This window comes from Nannospalax galili, unplaced genomic scaffold (assembly GCF_000622305.1).
Source record: "Nannospalax galili isolate Female #2095 unplaced genomic scaffold, S.galili_v1.0 scaffold127, whole genome shotgun sequence".
NCBI lineage: Eukaryota > Metazoa > Chordata > Mammalia > Rodentia > Spalacidae > Nannospalax > Nannospalax galili.
This window is the reverse complement of record NW_008360326.1, coordinates 8,955,940-8,976,931: the sequence shown is the minus strand read 5'-3', so window position 1 is coordinate 8,976,931 and position 20,992 is coordinate 8,955,940. Positions and strand designations below refer to the sequence as shown.

At 39.9% G+C, this 20,992-nt stretch overlaps 1 protein-coding gene across 2 annotated transcripts in view; it reads left to right on the top strand.

Moving 5' to 3' along the window:
• Window positions 1-20,992, top strand: part of Farsb (phenylalanyl-tRNA synthetase subunit beta) — a 73,596-nt gene that overhangs the window by 12,580 nt on the left and 40,024 nt on the right. The window contains exons 6-13 of one of the 2 annotated variants that reach the window (XM_008825813.2): window positions 2,128-2,278; window positions 4,563-4,671; window positions 6,636-6,706; window positions 8,842-8,903; window positions 9,691-9,742; window positions 14,879-14,940; window positions 15,173-15,380; window positions 15,848-15,928. In XM_008825813.2, the coding sequence (XP_008824035.1) occupies window positions 2,128-2,278; window positions 4,563-4,671; window positions 6,636-6,706; window positions 8,842-8,903; window positions 9,691-9,742; window positions 14,879-14,940; window positions 15,173-15,380; window positions 15,848-15,928 (796 nt within the window). The remainder of the gene's footprint in view (window positions 1-2,127; window positions 2,279-4,562; window positions 4,672-6,635; window positions 6,707-8,841; window positions 8,904-9,690; window positions 9,743-14,878; window positions 14,941-15,172; window positions 15,381-15,847; window positions 15,929-20,992) is intronic. The other variant, XM_029559989.1, reaches the window with a different exon arrangement.

The following is a 20,992-nucleotide window of genomic DNA, read 5'->3' as shown; positions in this document are numbered from 1 at the left end:
TCACAGAGATCCGCCTGCCTCTGCCTCCCCAGTGCTGGGATTAAAGGCGTGCGCCACCATGCCTGGCTTCAAAGCATTTTTAAACTAGTGGTATGGGAGAATTTCACCTAGTTGTTCTAGACAGATATTTGTTGCTGTTTAAGAAATGGTATCTGTAGGGCTGCAGAGATGGCTCAGTGGTTAGGAGCACTTGCCACCCTTCAGAGGACTGGAGTTTGGTACCAAGGACCCACGTGGGGCAGCTCACAGCCACCTGAAACTCCAGCACCAGAGAATCCAATTCCTTTTTTGGCCTCTGTGGCCACCTGCTCACACGTGTGCATGTGCACACATAGACATATGCTCATAAACAAATAAAAATAAAATAAAATTCTTTAAAAATATTCTGTGTGTGAAGGATCAGATATATTTGGAATACTCCATAGGGCATTTTTCTTTTCCTAGAAATTTTTTTTTGTTTATTTTTCTTTCTGTTCAGATAATTTAAAAATTTATTATGTATGCATGGTTTGTTTGTTTATTTGTTTATGCATGCTGGGAATCAAAACCAAGTTCTTGTGTATGTCAGGCAAATACTCTACCACTGAGCTATATTCCTTAACCTTGTTCAAATCATTATTAATGGATTACATTACCAAATGGAAATTGTGGTAGTTTGAAGGATAGTTTGGCATTTTAAAAATGGAAAAATTGGTACTGCGGAGATGGCTCAGTGGTTAACACTGATTATTCTATTTTTTTTAAGTATTTTATTTTATTTTATGTGTATGAATGTATAACCTGCATGCATTGTTAGGCAAGTGCTCTAGCCTGAGTTCTCCTGCTGAGCCTCACCCCCAGCCCTGCTTTACTGTTTTTACATTATGGTACATAATCCCCTGCGTGGTTCTCTCTAGTGCAGTGATTGTTAAAACTGCCCAGTGTACTTAAATGTATGCAGACAAAATACTCATACATATAAAATAAAAATAATTTTTTTATTTTTTATTAAGACAATTTGGGGCTGGAGAGGTAGTTTAGGGGTTAAGAACACTTGCTGTTTTTTCAGAGAACCTGGGTTCAGTTCCCTGTGCCCACATGGCAATCCCGTCACACTCTTCCAGCCTTCTTGAGCATTACACTTATTTTGGATTTATTTATTTTTATTTTGTGTGTATGAATGTTTTGCCTCCATGTATGTAAGTGCACCCATACTGTGCAAGCCCACAGAAGAGGACATCAGATCCCCTGGAACTGGAGTTATGGATGGTTGTTAGCCACCCTGTGGATGCTGGGAATGAACCCGGGTCCTCTGCAAGAGCAACAAGCACTCTTAACCACCAAGCCATCTCTCTAGCCCATCAGTCATTTTTTAAAAAAAAAAACATAATATATGCTGTGGAGGTCAGAAGAAGGCTTCTGATTAGAAAAAAGATGTATTTTATTTTAAATTATATGTATGTCTGGGGGTATATGCATGTGAATACAGGTGCTCATGAAGTCCAGAGAGGGTGTTAGATCCCTTGGAGCTGGAGGTACAGGCAGTCCAGCGTAGATGCTGGGAACTGAACTCGGGTTCTCTGGAGAGAGCAGTATGCTCTCTTAACCTCTGAGCCATTTCTCCACCCCTAATTTTTAAAAAGAATTATTTTCTGCATATGAGCATTTTGTCTGCCACATGCATGCCTGGTGTCCTTGTAAACCAGAAAAGGACGTCAGAACTGAGGGCAGAGCTGGAGTTACAGATTGTTGTGAGCCACCATGTGGGTGCTGGAACTGAACTCGGATCCTCTATAAGAACACTAAGTACTCTTAACTGGTGAGCCATCTCTTTAGCCCCCATGTTAAACTAATTTTATGGAGCCGTAGGAATGTAATACTTAGGAAGGGGTAATGGTAAGGAATTTGCTTTAGCTGTTGAACTAATATTTTAACTAGCTTTATGTTCTCATTATTGTAATGATTATGAGAACTTGTAGTCCAGTAAAGATGTAATGTAGCAGCAATGGGCTCTTTAAGGAGTGATTAAAGTACAATGTAAAAACATATAGTCTATGCTGTCTTCAGAATTTCTGCTTGCAAATGTTGAGATCTCTTTTTCTCGTCTTTCCTTTTCCTCCTCCTTTCCCTCTTCCTCTCAACATTTAGGAAAAGAGCATTAGTTGCTATTGGCACCCATGACCTGGATACTTTATCAGGCCCGTTTACTTACACTGCGAAGCGTCCTTCAGATATCAAATTCAGGCCTCTGAATAAGACCAAAGAATATACAGCTTGTGAACTAATGAACATATACAAGGTAAAATTTCTTTTGTTTATTTATTTGTGTGTGTATGTGTGTGTAGGCATGTGATGCATGTGTGGAAGTCAGAAGACATTTTTGGGGGAGTTGGTCTTTCCTTCCACTATGGGTTCTGAGAATGGATCTCAGGTTGTCAGGTGGACAGGCAAACACCTTTACCTGCTAAGCCATCTCACTGACCCAATATTCTTTTTTAAAAATTAAAAAAAAATTTTTTTTCGTATTTATTATTTTTATGTGTATGTGTGTATTGCCTGCATGCAGGTTAAGTGCACGTGTATCGTGCAATGCCCGCAGAGGTCAGAAGAGGCTGTTGGATCCCCTGGGACTGGAGTTATGGACAGTTGTCAGCTGCCATGTGGGTGCTGGGATTCAAACCCGGGTCTTCTGCAAGAACAGCCAGTGTTCTTAACCACTGAGTCATCTCTCCAGTCCTAAAATTTTTTTTTAAATTTATTTTCTTTTTATTTTATGTGTATGAGTATTTTGCCTGCATTTCTGTAAGTGCACCCATGTGCAAGCAGTGCCTGTGGAGGCCAGAAGAGGGTGTTGGTTCCCCTGGAACTGGAGTTATGGTCAGGTGTGTGCTGCTATGTAGGTGCTGGGTCCACTGCATGAACAGCCGGTGTTCTTACCAGTGAGCCATATCTCCAGCTCTTATTTATTTCTTTTTAAAAATATTTATTTTTATTTTTGTGTATGAGTATATTGCCTGCATGTATGTAAGTCTACCTGTGTCGTGCAATGTCCCTGGAGGTTAGAGGAGGGCATCAGATTCCCCTGGAACTGGAGTTACAGATGGTTGTTAGCCACCATGTGGGTTCTGGGAATCGAACCCAGGTCCTCTGCTAGAACAGTCATCAATGCTCTTAACCACTGAGCCATCATCTCTCTAGCCTCTTCCTTTCTTTTCTTTTTTTCCTTCAGTCTTTTGGAGACAAGGTCTCTCTGTAGTCCCATCTGGCCTGGAACTCACAGAGATCCACCTGCCTCTGCCTCCGGAGTGCTGGGATCAAAGGTGTGCATGACCACACACCCAGGCAAGCCCCTTGTTTGTTTTTAACAAAAAATAAAATAGACAATTGTGTCGTCCCTTCTTAATTTGCAGTTAACATACATTACTTTGGTTCAGTACAGTCTTTTTGAGGGAATTGCTTATCCATATTTTACAAATAAGGCATTTAAGTTTTTAAAAATTTTCATGCAGTAGCTTTGCATAAATCATAAAATGCCTTTAAAGCTAAGTCTTGAATTAGGGAAAGGTAATGAATGCTTTTTTAAAAAAAGGAGTGTCTGATTGAGGTAAGGAAAAACTGATTGAGTTTAGAACAGGCTTCTTTAACTTTTCCACTCATGACCCCTTTTTGCCTGAGAAATTCTTATGTAACCTCAGGAATTCAGGACTATAAATCAAACACTTGCTAATTATAAATCATAAATTTATTTTAAAACAGTTTCTGATAGATTTATTTATATATTTATATATATAGTTTTGCCATTTATTAAAGATGAAAGCAAAGTACATATTACAGAGATTGATGAGTTGTGGGGTTTTGATCTATTTTGAGACAGAGTCTCCCTGTAGCCCCAGCTGGCCTGGGACGCGATATGTAGACCAGGCTGGCCTTGAACTCACAGAGATCCGCTTGCCTCTGCCTCCCAAGTGCTGGGACTAAAGGCATGTGCCACCACGCCTGGGTGATGAGTCTTTTTTTCACATACAGAATTAAGTTCTGACTCAATATTTGATGCTGTAGGACTTTCAGAGTTGATTGCTACTTTGATTTTTATGATCATCAGTGCTGAGAGCTCTACTTCACATGAGCATAGCACAAACGGCAGAAGAATGCTTAGGCCATTTCAGAAATCATTGGAAATCTACCCTCTTCTAAGCCAAAATTTATTTAATTTTTTTCAATGAAACAGTTTTTTATTTTATTTTATTCATTTTTATTTTATGATAATTCATAAATTCTTATGAGTGTTATGTCTGCATGAATTTTGTGATAGCTTTGCATGTTGAGATGACTTGGCAGTACTGGTGCTAATCTGTGTTTACTCTTGGACAGTGACTCAGTTGTGTTCTCACCTCTCCCCATAGGATGTTGTACACTGACATTAAGATGCTAATACTTGTAACTTTGATAACTGTATAGCTTTCTGTGACTTGGAACATTTTTGCTGTTTTTTGACTTTTCCTCTTTGTAAATACCAAATTAATGTGTCAGCTAGCTATAGTAGAAATAAAAAAACCAATTTTGTTAACTTAATTTCCTTTCAGAGTGATAACCAACTTAAACATTATTTACATATCATTGAAAATAAACCCCTGTTCCCAGTAATATATGATAGCAATGGTGTTGTCCTTTCGATGCCTCCAATCATAAATGGTGAGTTACTTCTAAATGTCGTGGATTTTTGCAGTTTCTTCTAATTGTCCTTTTGTACAGTTCTCAGTAGAATTGACTGAATCACAGTCAGCAGCATTTAATCAGAATCTCAAGTCTTTGGTAGATTTTATTTTAACAGTTCTTTTTATATAATTTTTTCAGGACCTTTAACTGCTGATCTTTATGTACTTAAGTATTATTCATATATGACTACTAATATTTGGATGCTGATCTGAGTTCTGTTACATTCCTCTAAAGGATGCTGATGTTTTAATTTTTTTAACATTTATTGTGTGGGTGTGGAGGTTAGAGGACAATTTCTGAGAGTTGCTTCTTTCCTTTCACCATGTGGGTCCTGGGGCTTGAGCTCAAGCCTTTACAGCCCCCACCCCCCCAGTTGCTGGCCCTTTCAAATTTTTTAAAAAATATTTATGTTTTTTATTTTATGTGTATGAGTGTATTGCCTGTATGTAAGTTCACCCTTGTTGTGCGGTACCAGTGGAGGTCAGAAGAGGGTGTTGGGTTCCTCTAGAACTGGAGTTACAGATGATGGTTAGCTGCCATGTGGGTGCTGGGAATGAACCTAGGTCCTCTGCAAGAGCAGCCAGTGCTCTTAACCGCTGAGCCATCTCTCCAGCCCTTTTTTACTTTAATTTAGATATTTTAATACTAACAGTAAGTCTCTTTCTCAAATTCTTATCTGTAGTTTTATAAACTAAAACTTTTAAAAATTCTGTGTGGATGAGTGTATTACCTGCATGTAGGTAAGTGCACCCGTGTCATGTAATGCCTGCAGAGGTCAGAAGAGGGTGTCAAATTCCCCTGGAACTGGAGTTGCGGACAGTTGTTAGCTGCCATGTGGGTACTGGGAACCAAACCTGGGTCCTCTGCAAGAGCAGCCAGTGCTCTTAATTGCTGAGCCATCTCTTCAGCCCCCAAACTAAAACTTTTAATTCAAGTTTTATACTTTTTTTTGGTCTTTTTGAAACAGGGTCTCCTTGTAGCCCCAGCTGTCCTAGAACTCACTGTGTAGACCAGCCTGGCCTTGAACTCACAGAGATTCGCCTGCCTCTGCCTCCCGAGTGCTGGGATTAAAGGCGTGTACCACCATGCCTGGCTCCAAATTTTGTACTCTTAATTCATTTATAAAGGATTCTTTTATGAAGCACTTTAAATGTGTTTACACAAATTAATGTCTGAACAATAGATGTTTGATTTTTTGTTTTTTTAGAGATCAGAAGGAGCTTTAACCAATACACAATGGGAAGGGAAATCTTGAGATTGTGGACTCTGGCAGTTTTAGTGGTTAAGAACATAGGCCTCAGAGTTAACTACATCTAGAGTCAAATGTTAACTTTATTGCTTAATAGCTTATAATCATGGTCAGATAACTTAATCTTTCTAAATTTTAGTTTTTGTGTTTGCAATTATGTCACAAGACTGTGGTGAAGATTATGTGTATTCTCCAGTTTGCATCCAGGTGCTGGTGAGATGACTCAGTGGGTAAAGGCACTTGCCTCCAAACCTGATAACCCGAGTTTGATCCCTGGAACCCACATGGTGGAAGGAGAGAACCAAATCTTGAAAGTTGCCCTCTGCCCTCCATACAGACCACAGTGCGATGGACACACACACACACACACACACACACACACACACACACACACAAATTCAACAATAAATATTTTTTCAAATGTTGCGTATTCTGTAAGTAAGTGTGATGGCTCATACCTGTAATTTCAGTACTTGAGGCTGAGGCAGGAGGATTGTTCTGAGTTTGAGACCAGGTCTGCCTATGTTACTTAGACCCTGTCTCCAAAACTTAAGGTTAAAAAAAGTTGTATATCCCCTTCTAAGTATTGATTGGCTTAGATTGTGTTCTAAATTTAAAATGTGATTTCTGCTTTATTGAGCTTTGTTGTACATAATATATTTCTGAGACTTGTTCTTATTGTTGTTTACAGGGAATCATTCAAAAATAACAGTAAATACTAGAAATGTATTTATTGAATGCACAGGAACTGACTTCACTAAGGTAAATAAAATCTTTAGCCAGTTTTAATACTGTCAGATTATATTTTACATTTGGACAAAGACTATGCAATTAAAATATCAAATGTTTGTTGTAGGTGGGGACATATTTTAGAAACTTTGAAAATTAAGGTGTAGATTATACTTTGTTTGTGGTGTTTTCATTAATTTATAAATGTTTATTAAGCACCTGATATCTTTCCAGTGCCAGGAATTTAATGAGTTGCGTGTTTATTGACTTGAAAGAGCTCTTTAACTAGTGGGAGGGTTAGCCAGATGCATGATTCTAAAATAGAAACTGAAAGTGTACCATAGGATCTATGTACAGCTTAAACACTGAATAATTTGATACTTTCGTATACTTAGTGAAATTTTGCTTTAAAATTGAGCTGGCCATACTGTGTATTGTAGGTTATGCCTGTAATGCCAGTACTTGGGATGGGCAGGGAGATCAGGAGTTCAAGGTCATCTTTGGCTACAAAGCAAGTTCAAAACCAGCCTGGGCTATATGAAACCCTGTATCAAAAAAATAACCAATCAGCCAACCAGTCAACCAACCAGTCAACCAACCAACCAACCAACCAACCAACCAAGAGAACTGGCTGAAAAATACTTTCTTTAGTAAACTGATGAAGAGTGTATGTACATAAAGATATCTAGACTATGCTTGTTCACCCACTTTATAATGACCACATATGTTGGATCTGATTGTTAGGAAAGTTTTTTTTTCTGTGACGCATGTCTTCTTTACATGTTAAGTAAAGCTGAGAGTGAGTTGGCTCTTACAGAAATTAGGGAAGATTACCTGTAATGACAGGAGAATACTGGTGTGTAGAAGATACGTAAGTGACATTCACCTCTACGATTGGAGACTTTTCAGTACAGACTTTTTTTGTGTCTTTTAAAAACATTATTTTTGTGTGTGATTTTTATTCTTTTGCCTGCACGTACATAGGCACACCCTGTGTTCAGTGCCTATGGAGGCCAGAAGAAGGGATCAGATCCCTTGGAACTGGAACTATGGAGTATTAGCTGCTACATGCATGCTGGGAACCAAACCTGTGTCCTCTGGAAAAGTAGCCAGTGCTCTAACCTGCTGATTCATCATTTTCCCAACCTCTAAAAATAGAGTAATATAGATTTTACTGTGTAAACTTTTTGGACATTTAAATTCACAAACCGACTATAGCTATATTTCCTGACGTTTACATCAGAGCTAACTATACAATAGCAATCCTAATAAGTATTTTTTTACCCTAAGAATTTTTTTCAGTTAAAAATTACAGCCAGGTGTGGTGGCACACATCTTTAATCCCAGCACTTGGAGGCAGAGGCAGGTGGATCTCTGTGAGTTCAAGGCCAGCCTGGTCTACATAGTGAGTTCTAGACCAGCTGGGGTGATGAGAGTCTCTGTCTCAATCCCCCCACCAAAAAAAAAAAAATTACTTGGGCCAGGCATGGTGATATACACCTTTAATCCCAGCACTGGAGAAGCAGAAACAGTGAATTTCTGTTGGACTGAGGCTACCCTGGACTACACAGCAAGTTCCAATCCAGCTGGGGCTACAGGAAGATCCTGTCTCAAAAGATTTTTTTTTTTTTGTATTTAACAAACACATCTGGCCCTTACTACATATTAGGCACTGTTCCACAAGTTTTGTGTGTGTTAGTGCATTTCATTCTCATAGTTAATAGAGTTTTTATTATCCCCACTTAACTGGTAAGAGAACTGAGATGCAGTGTGAGTCCACTCATCCCAACTCAGACACCGTCAGTAAGTGGTTGAGCCAGGATTCCAGCAGTCTGGCTTCAGAGTTATGAAGCTGATAACGTTTTGCTCCAGTGACTAGCCATTTGTCTCTCTGTAATCTCATGATCCAAGGTTTGGGGGTGGGGAAGCTAAATGATTTGTCTCAGTCATGGGTTGTAACGCTCAGAGAGCTGCTTAAATGCAGAACACCTGAAGATAAGAACAAGCCTGCTCCTAAATTTTTGTTCTACTTCCTTTCTTAGAATGCATGTAAAGGTCCATTTTTAGATATTTGAAAACTAAATTATGATAACTGTTCATTACTATCTGAATGATGTGAGAATGTACTTGTAAATTATCATAATATTTGTAACTTTTTTCTTTTGCAGGCAAAAATTGTCCTTGACATTATCGTCACCATGTTCAGTGAATACTGTGAAAATCAGTTCACGTAAGTTTGTTCAGCAGTGTTATTGATGGCCTCTGGTCTGAAGCCAAGGCTCTAAGGCCTCCTTGTGCTAATTATGACAGTGAAAAATGTGGCTTCTGTAACTAGAACATAGACTCTGTTTGGGGAGTTAAGTTAAATAATATGTAAAGTAAAAAGTGGTAAGTATTTTGGTTATGTTCTGGCATTTGGCCTCTGGTAAGGCCAGTCGGGGAAGGACTCATGGACACAATGATATTTAAGCTGTCTTAACAAGTAGTGGATTTGAGAATGTAAAGATAGAGAAATAGCTAAATGTGGGTCTAGAGTGTATAGCAAGGCGACAGATCCTCCCTGTGTATTAGCATCACTTGACCGTTAGTTATAATTCAAAGTAAAAGTTTAAAAACATGGCTGAAATTAGGTAGGCTGTACGAAATGTTTTGTTTCTATAATTTGCATTTCAGAGATTTATCAGTTAGGTTTTGTCCTGCAACGCAATAGCTTAGTAAAGCCTGGGTTAGACATCAGTGTTAAAGATTCTGTATAGGATGCATGCTTTACACACTGGGAAATAAGCTGTCTAGGTAGACGCTGCCTAAAGGAATTCTGGAGGAAGCCCTGGGACTTGGAATGGTAGAACAATATTGTGTATAGGAAAACTGGTGAAAACAGTGCTAGAATGTAATAGAATGTGTTGAGGTTGCGGTTGTGAACCAGATGAAAGAATTACTAACCAGGTACATTTTGAGAATTTATAGCTCACCTTCTTGAGCATTTAGTTTCTGACTTTTTTTCTTTTTCTCTTCAGGGTTGAAGCAGCGGAGGTAGTTTCTCCTAATGGAAAATCAAATACCTTTCCAGTAAGTTTTTTTTTTTTTTTTAAGTTTCATTAGAAAATTTGTAGCAAAATAAAAAATAGTTACCAAGAACAATAATGGTATTATCTTCTTCAGCATATCCAACAGATCAGTGTCCAGTTGTGTCCAGTGCCCACTGTACTATTGGTCTATGGAATTAAAAAGGAAGCTCAACTCTTACAGTCACTTCCCAAAAGGGACAAAACTTACTAGATTCTGATGGAACGCAGAAACGATTCCTGTCACTTCAAAACACAGAAAGTTGAATACACATATCCACTATTTTAAAAAAAGACAAAAATTATTCTCTCTTTCTATTCAAATTATCCTTTCTTGGTTTTGATTTCTGTTATAGTATACCAACATGTACATTTGTTTACATATGTGCATGTACATTATAGACTAGGATCTGCATATCCAGGAAGTTCTTTAGAGATGATGATGATGTCAGTAGTACTAACACTGGTTATTGACTGCTTGTTTCTATTGATCAATCCATCTTTCCACCCACCCTTACAATAGGCACTGCTCTGTGTGCCTCATATGAACCCATCCTCCCAGTTACCTCATAGTGTGGGTGTTACTATTATATGCCTTTCTATAGGGAATTCTTGAGTCATTGGAATGTTTAGTAGGTTCCTTTTACACTTAGGATTTGTTTAGATAGTCTGACTATAGCTGCCAATACAGTATTTTACATGGTAGTATAAGATGCCTGTAACTAATTTATTCTCTTATTAACTAGTTAACTGAGTACTTTATATTTTCATCCCTTTTAAGATTACTCAGCCTACAAATCAGATTAGTGTATTCACACTTGAATTAATAATAATTGCTGAAGGCCATCACTGTAATAAATAATTCGAAATGTATTTAGACTAGTTTAGTATTAAGGATAGTTATTAAAACAGCATTTTGGTTAAAAAAATCTACACTGGTATTATATTTATTTATTTGTTTTGTTTGTTTGTTTGTTTATTTATTTATTTATTTATTTATTGTCTTTTTGAGACAGGGTCTCCCTGTAGCCCCAGCTGTCCTGGAACTCACTATGTAGACCAGGCTGGCCTTGAACTCACAGAGATCCACCTGCCTCTGCCTCCCAAGTGCTGGGACTGCAGGTGTGCACCATGGCATCTTGTTTTGTAGCTCAGGCTGACCTGTAATTTGTGTAGCTAAGGCTGTCCTTAAACTCATGATCCTCTTGCCTCTGCTTCCCCGAGTACTGGAGTGTGCACATGCAACTTAAGATGGGACAGTATCACAATGTCACAATATCACAGTCATTTAGTTGTGATTCTAATTCAGTAAGGTGATTCTCTGGTCAGCTTTTTTCCTTTGGATTTTCCTCTGTTCGCCTGTCACTTATGAAGTGAATCAGAGCATAGCATACTCTTTTGGGTTTTGTTTAAATTTATTTTTGTGTGTGTTCACATGTAGTCATGGCATATGTGTGGAAGCCAGAGGATAGTTTGCAGAAATTGGTCCTTCTACCATGTGGATTCTGGGGATTGAACGCAGGTCATCAGGCTTGGCAGCAAGTGCTTTTGCCCATTTCTCCCCAGACTGTAACTTTTTTTTTTTTAATGTTTTCTTTTTATATTTTATTATTTTTTATTTTATATGTATGAGTGTAATGACCTGCATATAGGTATGTGCACCCATGTTGCGCAGTGCCCGCAGAGGTCAGAAGAGGGCGTTAGGTCCACTGGAACTGGAGTTACAGACAATTACTAGCCACAGTATGGGTACTAGGAATTGAACCTGGGTCCTCTGCAAGAGCAACCTGTGCTCTTAACCACTGAACCATCTCTCTAGCCCCATAATATTTTTATCTGTGTGTGTGTGTGTGTGTGTGTGTGTGTGTGTGTGTACATGTACAGATGCCCATGGAGGATAGAAGAGGGCATCAGAGCCCCTGGGGTTAGAGTTATAGGCAGTTGTAAGATATCTGACATGGGTGGGCAATGGAACTCAGGTCCTCTATAAAAGAGGTAAGTGCTTTTAGCTGCTGAGCCATTTCTCCAGTCCCCATAAAATAGTTTTTAAAGTACAATAAAGCCAGCCATGATCAAAATGTTCTTCCTGAAAACATTTATGTTTAGCAATGTAGTCTTTAAAATTTTATTGTTGTTGTTGTGTGTGTAGATGCACATGTGTATATTGTGATGTATGTATGTGGGTCTATGTGTGGAAGTCAGAGGACAGCTTTGTGGAGTTGATTCTCTCCTTCCATTTTAATGTGGATTCTGGGGACAGAACTCAGATCACCAGGCTTATACAGTAAGTACCTTTATCCAGTGAGCCATCTCCCCCACCTAGTTCTGTATTTTATTCTAGATTATCAAAGTGAAAATAAGTATGTAACTGTATAACTGAAATTATGTTTATAATATCAGCTTTTATTGGTTTAGAGGATTTTGTTGTTTTGTTGGTAAATCTGAGGTTGGAACCCAGGGTATGACACAGGCTGGGCAAGTACTGTAGTACTGAACTGCAAACTTGATTTTAATTTTAGCAGCTATTATGAGTATACTTTTGTTATATGCCAACTGCCCAGGTAACTTAGTGGCTTAAAATGGTAATCATTTATTTCATGATTCTCTTGGCATCTCTCGGTTCTTTGAGCCAGCTTTATAAATCTCTGTTGAGTGTACACACATTAGTGTAGTACATAACTTGGCTGCTGAGTAATAGCCCAACTTACATATCTGCTTCTGGGCAGTGGAGTCAACGTGTCAATTGTCCCTCATTCTCCAGCAGGCTCATCAGATTGTTTTCACTTTTTGGTGCCAAGGATGGAACCTGGGGCCTTCTGCATGCTGGGCAAGTGTTCTGCTATTGAGTCACATCCCACTAAAAGCTTGGTCTTCTTTTCAAGGCAATAGTTTCAGGGTTTTCAGCAGTCCAGTGCTTTCCAAGTGCAACATCAAGTCATGTGGTGAATTTGAAGGTCTGAGTACTAAGTACATGAAGGGACAGAGTGCTGCAGTCCAAGGCTAGGGGTGCGGGAAGGGAAGAGTTTGTGATTGCTTTTTTTTTTGGTCTGTTTGAGACAGGGTCTCACTGTAGTCCCAGCTGGCCTAGAACTCACTATGTAGGCCAGGCTGGCCTGGAACTCACAGAGATTCACCTGCCTCTGCCTCCCAAGTGCAATGACTACAGGTGCGTGCCACCACACCCAAACTTTTTTCTTTGCTTTTAATATAGATCAGACCTGCCTCCTGAGTGTTGGAATTGAAGGCATGTACCACCACACCTGGCTAAGTCTTTTTTTTTTTAATAAAAATTATCAAATGTTAATAATATATAATTTTATAAAGAAAAGGAGAAATATGCTTTAAAATTTCATTTCCTTTTTTCATCACATAGATGGAGTCTTGAACTCACTTGTATATGTTATAGAGAGCTTTCATAAATTGAAAATGATGGGCTTTCTGAAGAAGGTGTTCGACATTTGTGAATTTTTTTCCTCTGTTTTTAGGTTGTCTTACCAAAGCAGAAGGAGCCCCTAGAGAAAGTACTTTGTTCTTGAAACACTGGATTTTCTCAAACACTGTAAATGTCCCTTTCTCTCTCCTTTGTCCCCATCTTGGTACTTTATAGTTTATAGAAAAGAGTAAGGTTCTGGAGGTCAGTGGCCGTGAGTCAGAGACTGGTGGTTAATGGTGTGAGCCTTCCAGGCAGACTCTCCACTTGCCTGTGTCTTCATTCCTTCATGTATGCACACTACTAACTATCTGGAATGCTTATTACTTGGCAATTGTTTTTGTAAGCACTGGGAATACAGCAGCACTCGGTCCCAGCCCACCATTGCTGTGATGTAGGGCCAATTAGGCATCTAAAACTAAATTCCTTACCTGTAAAGTGGGAATACTGGCGCTGGAGGGATGGCCCAGTTGTTAAGAGTGTTAGTGCTCTTGCAGAGCATGCTTGTTCAGTTCCCAGCACCGACATCAGGCAGTTGACAACTACCTGTCTCCAGCTCCAGGGAGCTATCCCCTCTTCTGGTGTCCTTGGGCACCTGTACTCAAACATACACGTAATTAAAAATAAAATAAACCTTTAAAAATAAATAAAATTTACATTTCTGTATATCTACTAAAACTACAGTGCTTTGCTTACCTGGGAATCTCGGTGCCATGCAGACTGGGCTTGAGTCTGTCTAGTGGCACTGTGCTTGCTATGGAGACCTTAAGTCTGTCCTTGTCACAGAACTCGGGTGTTGGTGATGCCTCTGCCCTCAAGTCTACATTTTGAGTAACTCTGTCACATGGCCCCTTCTTGGATCAATATAGGTTTCAAAATTTACAGGTACATGTTTCTTTGTTAATGTCAGGTATCCTGATGGGAGTAATTTGGTGATAAGAAGTGTTCATAAGCTATTTCCAAGTTGTTGGAAAGCTGGGGTTTTATGCATGTTTGTTTTCACTGAAGATGGTAAAGTTGAATGACATTTGAAGTAGAGTGAATGCTAATTTATGAAATAGCCCCACCCACTTTTATCTCCTGGAACAGATTGATAGGCAGGTTGTAGGACATTGCTGTATTTTTCTCCACTTGGGAAATGGAAAGAGAGAAATGTGGCTTTTAAAAAATTACATTCATTTATTGTGGGGAAGGGGTGTGCCATAACATGCAAATGGAAGTCACTGGACAGCTTGTGGTAGTCAGTTCCTTCTACCATGTGGGTCCTGGGGAGCAAACTCAGGACAACACTGGTCTGAGAAAATGTATTTCTAGCTCTCAAAGTATGGTGAATGGTACATTATGACACTTGAATATACACTGCTTGCATGAGACTGAACATATTTAGCAGGACTTGTAAACACTGTAGAAATGATGTAATATGGTAATGTTGTGGTGGGGGCGGGGGGTGTTTGGAATGCCCAGGTGAAAGAGAAAAGTGTTTGGCTTTTATACTACTTCCTAGTAGTAGAAATCTTTTAGCAAGTAGAGTATTCATATATGAATCAGATGTAGCAACAAACAAAACATCAGGTTTCTTTTCAGTATGCGACTCTAAGAATAATTTCTTGGCTGGGTATTGCAACTGCAACAACTAATTGAATTAGAAAGCATCTAGAGCTGTATCTGATGAGAAATGAGTTAAGTTTTCAAACTTCTTTTCTCTCCAAGGAATTGGCTTACAGAAAGGAGATAGTGAGAGCTGATTTAATTAACAAGAAAGTTGGAATCAGGTATGCTTTGAAAACCTCATTTATTTACTGTGGGAGAGAATTCAAGTGTAAAATACGTAGAAGGATATTTTTCCTGAAAGAGTGCTTGAAGAGGGTTTTGATAGGATATTTAATATCTAATAGAATTTAAAAAGAAAGTTACTATTTTAGGTAGTAGCCTCTTTTAAAACAAAATATGTGCGTGTTTTATATAACCCAGTGAAACTTATGGTTTGTTACACTCTCTTTTTAGAGAGACTCCCTCGAATCTTGCCAAGCTCCTAACCAGGATGTATTTGAAGTCAGAAGTTATAGGTGATGGTAATCAGATTGAGATTGAAATTCCTCCGACCAGAGCTGATGTTATCCATGCCTGTGATATTGTGGAAGATGCAGCTATCGCTTATGGCTATAACAACATTCAAATGACTATGCCAAAAACATACACCATAGCTAATCAAGTAAGATTGCACCCTTATATAAATACTCCTATTGTTAGAAACTGATTATCGAATGCCAGGAGGGCTTCAAGAAGCACAGAACCTGGGAATTAAGCAGTATTTGGACATGCTTTGCTATGAGAGGTATTTGCTGTGGGGAGGATACAAAACAGATGGCCAAATGATTAGAGTAAGTTGAAAACCTGTGATGGCTAGATCTTTGAAGGAAGATAGCTTTTGAGTGCAGAGTCCTTGTTGAATCTCTAACTGGGAGATTCATTTTCTCAGCTTGGGCCTGAAGGCAGATGATATGTGTGGGAGAGGTGGAGTGGGAGGAGGCTGGACAGCCATGGAATGGTATTAGAACATGCTGGTAAGAGGGAGAGAGTGCTTTCTTTCTAGTAATGTGTTCTCTGCAAGTCTATGTTTTAAGAAAATCAGACCTGATTTTATTGAGATACAGTGATTTTTTTTTCCCCCCCTTCCAGTTTCCTCTCAATAAGCTCACTGAACTCCTCAGACTTGACATGGCCGCTGCTGGCTTCACCGAAGCTCTGACTTTTGCTCTGGTATGTCTTCAAGCCTGCTTCTGTCCAACTGATTGCTTTCTTTTAATACCTGAATTGTTGATTCTCTGTCTTCATGAGTTTATAAACTCTAGCCTGCTGAAATTTCCAAATTCTAGAAGAAAAACCTTGCTACTTAAGATTGTACAATTCCTAAAAAGAAATATTGGAGTATTTCTGTTTATAGTCCTAGAAAAAAACATGAAGGCCTAGGGGAAATGTCTTAAGTGACAGATGACAAAGTATTTTATAGTTTGATGTAAGTGTGGAAGGTTCACAATGAATTTCATAACCAGATTTATTAAGTTAGAATATTTGGTCTTAATTTGGTTGTGGCTGTGCCCACTAGATGCCGCCCTGGTTAAGGTCTTGGAGACTGTTCCGTATTAGACTTATTTCTTTGTCTTTGAACATGTTCACAAACATTTGCTTTGAGTTGAAAAGCTGACATAAAAGGCCTAAATCAGGAAGTGAATGTTATTACAGAATCAGAAGGAAATCTTCCTCCCCCATCAGACTGACTGTTTTAAAGAATAAAATGTGCATGCAGTTTATAAGGCTTTTCCCTCTTGCTGAGTATTTCTGTGGTGCCTATGTTGTAGTTCTTGAGTATCCCAGTAAGCTTGTTTTAGCAGCCTGTGATTGGGAAACTGCTTATTTCCCTGTCCTCCAACCCCACCTGTGAAGTTCTTATTCTTTTAGAGTATTTAAGGACCCATCTGATTCTTTTAGCATATTTAAGGGACTACATGGATTTCCTAGTTAGTTTAAGCCTTGACTTTTGTGATTCAGCATCTGTTCATTCAACATCTGCTGAGTGTCTGTTGTGTACCAGGTATTGTATACAACTTCCAGTGAGGAAGCTTGAAGCTGAAAGAACACGCTTTACAGACAGCAGAATCCGGTCAAGAATCTTGGCCTCTGGCGGCTAGAGCACTGCTCTGACTTCTGTCTCATTCTGTGTACACTGGGCTCAGTGTCATATCATTCGTGTAGGGACATCCATTTCTTTTGTGAGCGTCATCTTATATATGTTGGAATATAAAGTATAGCTATGAGACGTAAAATACGTACGGGACATCAGAATCAGCATACTCTCATTTTGAAGGATTCCAGCTTTACAGAGCACAGTGAAGCACGAGCGTTCCCCTCTTTACTTCTAATTCTATATCTCATACCCAAACTAATTGCAGTTAAAGCTTTGGCATGTGGTTTCGCTGCCTTCTGTTGTAGGGCATTTGATTTTGTGACTGTGAACTCCATGTGTCTTGCAGGAGCACATAAGGTGTCTTCTGCCATGTGGCTGCTCTGTAGGGAGGCGTTTGCTCTGTGCTAAGAGCTGTTTTTAAATGATCCCGTGTTTTTTCCTCAATAAGTTTTCCTGTCTTCTATAGCAGTTCAATTTGAGTTACTTGTCTGTCCATCCCTCCACTCCCCATGCACCCAGTCAGCTGTGTACCCAAGATCCCAGCCCAGGCCGGTTTTTAGCCAAAGCTTGTGATTGAATTGTAACACTAGCCTGTAACTTTGAGCAGTCTGCTCAGTCCAGTCACTTTAACACATTTATTGTTCATTGCTGAGGAGGAAAGAAGTGAAGGGCCAGAGAGGATAGATTTTAAGTAAGTTTTCCTACAGGCATTTTACCATTAAAATCTCTGTATAGACTAGATGCTTGTGGTAGATGAATGTTTAAATAGAGAATTTCAAGATTAAAAAATGTCTCTTTAAAGTTTATAAACAGATCTTAGCACCTTTTGCGCAAGAGAGGACTATGGGCGTGCACCACCACGCCCAGCTACTTTGGTTTATATATTTTTAAAAGTTTATTGTGTACAGGGCAAGGAAGCAGTGGGCTGAGTATTAGCTAGACTACTGCCCTGCCTTATGTTTACTTACTTTTTGTTTTTTTGAGACAGGGCCTCCCTGAAGCCCCAGCTGGCCTGGAACTCACTATGTAGACCAGGCTGGCCTTGAACTCACACTGAACTCACAGAGATCCCCCTGCCTCTACCTTCTGAGTGCTGACTGGGATTAAAGGCATGTGCGACCATGCCCGGCTGTGATAATCTTTTTTGTCTTTTTTTGAGACAGGGTCTCCCTGAAGCCCCAGCTGGCCTGGAACTCACTATGTAGACCAGGCTGGCCTTGAACTGACAAAATTCCGCCTGCCTCTGCCTCCCAAATGCTGGGATTAAAGGTGTGTGCCACCACGCCTGACCCTGATAATCTTTTTTTTTATAAAATATTTTATTTATTATTTTAACTTTTATTTATTATTTTTATTTTATGTGTGTGTATATTGCCTGCATGTAGGTAAGTGCACCTGTGTCATGCAATGCCTGCAGAGGTCAGAAGAGGCTGTTGGATCCCCTGGGACTGGAGTTACAGAGAGTTGTTAGCTGTCATGTGGGGGCTGGGATTCGAACCCAGGTCTTCCGCAAGAACAACCAGTGTTCTTAACCACTGAGCCATCTCTCCAGACCTTATTGTTTTTATGTTATGTGTATATTGCCTGCGTGTATGTAAGTGAAGCCATGTTGTGCAATGCCCACAGAGGTTAGAAGAAGGCATTGGAGTCCCCTGGAACTGGAGTTATGGACAGTTGTTAGCCCCCATGTGGGTGCTGAGAAAGGAACCTGGGTCCTCTGCAAGAGCAGTCCCAGTGCTCATAACTCTGGAGCCAGCTCTCCAGCCCCAAGAGTGACAGTCTTTAAAAAGCTGGTCCTTGATTTCTCAACAAGTCACTTTTCAACATTATAATTTTTGCTATCTCTGCATCCAGATTGTGGTAGTTTCTTTTCACTTGGCTGAGTTTTAAAATGAAATACCTACTTTATCCTTATAAGAATATCTGTTGCCAGGTGTGGTGATGCACGCCTTTAGTCCCAGCAGTGGGAGGCAGAGGCAGGCGGATCTCTGTGAGTTCAAGGCCAGTGTGGTCTGTACAGCAAGTTCCAGGCCAGGTGGGGCTATAGGGAGACCCTGTCTCCAAAAGACCCTGTCCTAGTTTGTTTCTTCATTGCTGTGACAAAACACTCTGACCACTACCAACTTGGGGAGGAAAGGGTTTATTTATCTTACATCTCCTGGGTCACAGTTCATCAGGGAGCCCAAGGTAGGAACTCAGGGCAGGAACCTGGAGGCAGGAGCTGGAGCACAGGCCATGGAGGAACACTGCTTACTGGCTTGCTCCCCGGCCCCTGCTCAGCCTGCTTTCTTATACAACACAGGCCTACCTGCCCAGGAGTGGCACCACCCACAGTGGACTGGGCCCTCCCATATCACTCAGCAGTCAAGATGATGCCCCACAGACATGGCCACAGGCCAGTACAATGGAGGAAGTTCCTCAATTGAGGCTCCCTCAACCCAGGTGTGTCACGTTGACACTAAAGCTATCCAGCACAGACCTCCCCTGCACATCCCCCAAAAATCTGTCAAAATTATGGACTGTATTTACTGGTTATATTTTTCCTAACATGTTAAAATAAGCACATAAATGCTAATATTTATAAACATCCTCCTTTCTGTGTCCCAGCTGCTCCTTCAGGATAGTGTAATTTAAACTGCCTCAGATTGCTGTCCTTGTCCTTTGTCATGGTAGAGCAATGCACACAGCAATGCAGTCGCTGTGCCCTGTGGCTGTGGAGCCTTTTCTTTTATGACAGAACAAGCTCAGCTTGAGAGTGGATTGTGTCATAAAAATTATATTTTTAAATTAATCACATTATATCTAAATCTTGTTACAAAATGCCCCTTTGCTGTGAGGAAAGTGCCTGTTTTCACTGTGCTGCACATTTCCCCTCTAGCCACAGTAGGTCAGGAAGCTCTTTTCTGCTGTATCTGGTTACGGTTTCACAGTCTTTTCCAAGAAAGCATGGCAAAGCTCAGTGTGGTGGTGCACAGCTATAATCCCATCACTTTGGAGGCCAGGGTAGGGCGATTGTGAGTTCCATGCCAGCCTGGGTGACATAGTGAGTTTGAGGCAAGAGTTGCTAGAGTGGGCATTAGCATACAGTGAAGGCCACAGTTCTCATTTGGGTTTCCAAAAATCCAGTGTATAGGTACTTACTGCTTCCAGCTTCCCTGGTACAGCCTGGCAGACAGCAGATACCATTCTTTTTTTAAAGTGATACGGAGACTGCCTACTCCTTGACGATGACTTTTAGAACAATACAATGAGCAATATTGTCCTAATCTTGGAAAACAGCCTAGTAATCTGATGATAACCGTTTTTAGTGTAAGGTTTTGGATTATCTTTCAATGATCTGATAATTCTTTATTTTTAGTGGTGACTTGTTGGCTGTGATCACTGTTGGGTTCTCTGAGTATGCAGAGTCTGTCAGGCACTGTAGATGTATTATCCCCCTGGCTCATTCATTGTTAGATTTGTTGTATCTCACAGTGAGTTCTGTTTTCCTAACTTCCGTCTACTGTCCTAGTTTTGAGGATGACAGACATTTTCTGTTTTGGTAGTACGAGTTTAACAGTTTGTTTGTTCCCAGGAGCTGCACAAGTCATGTGCAGGGAAATTAAATAGTAGTTAGAAAGAACATCGAGGAAAATTCAGCTACTTGAATTCTCTCAGTTTTGCTATTCTGCCCCAAGTCAGTACATACCCTAGTAGGGATTACATTGGTAGCCAGAAAGGCTTGGTGTTCTGGAGGAGAGAGAATCTCTGGCTGATACTACTAGAGATACAAGATAAGTCACTTGAAATAGAACACTGGGTATGACCCTATTTGGGACTGGGAGGGTGTTTTAGATAAAGGCAGGAAAAAGTGTATAGTTCAGAGAACAGGTAAGGAGTCAGGAGATGAGACTGGAAAGGTAAATGGGAGCCTAGCAGAAGAAGGACTTGGGTATGGGTTAAAACATCTCCACAGGAAGCTTTGTTGTGGCTAGAACTCTTTAAGAGAGCTGTTCTGTTTAATTGCATCCTTTGTGGGTCTAAAGTACGTGAATTATTAATGATGAATTATGATTTAAATTTAATTTACTAAATTCTTCGCTTATTATTACCTTAACTTCGCTAATTATTACCATAGCGTATATACATAGCATGAGACC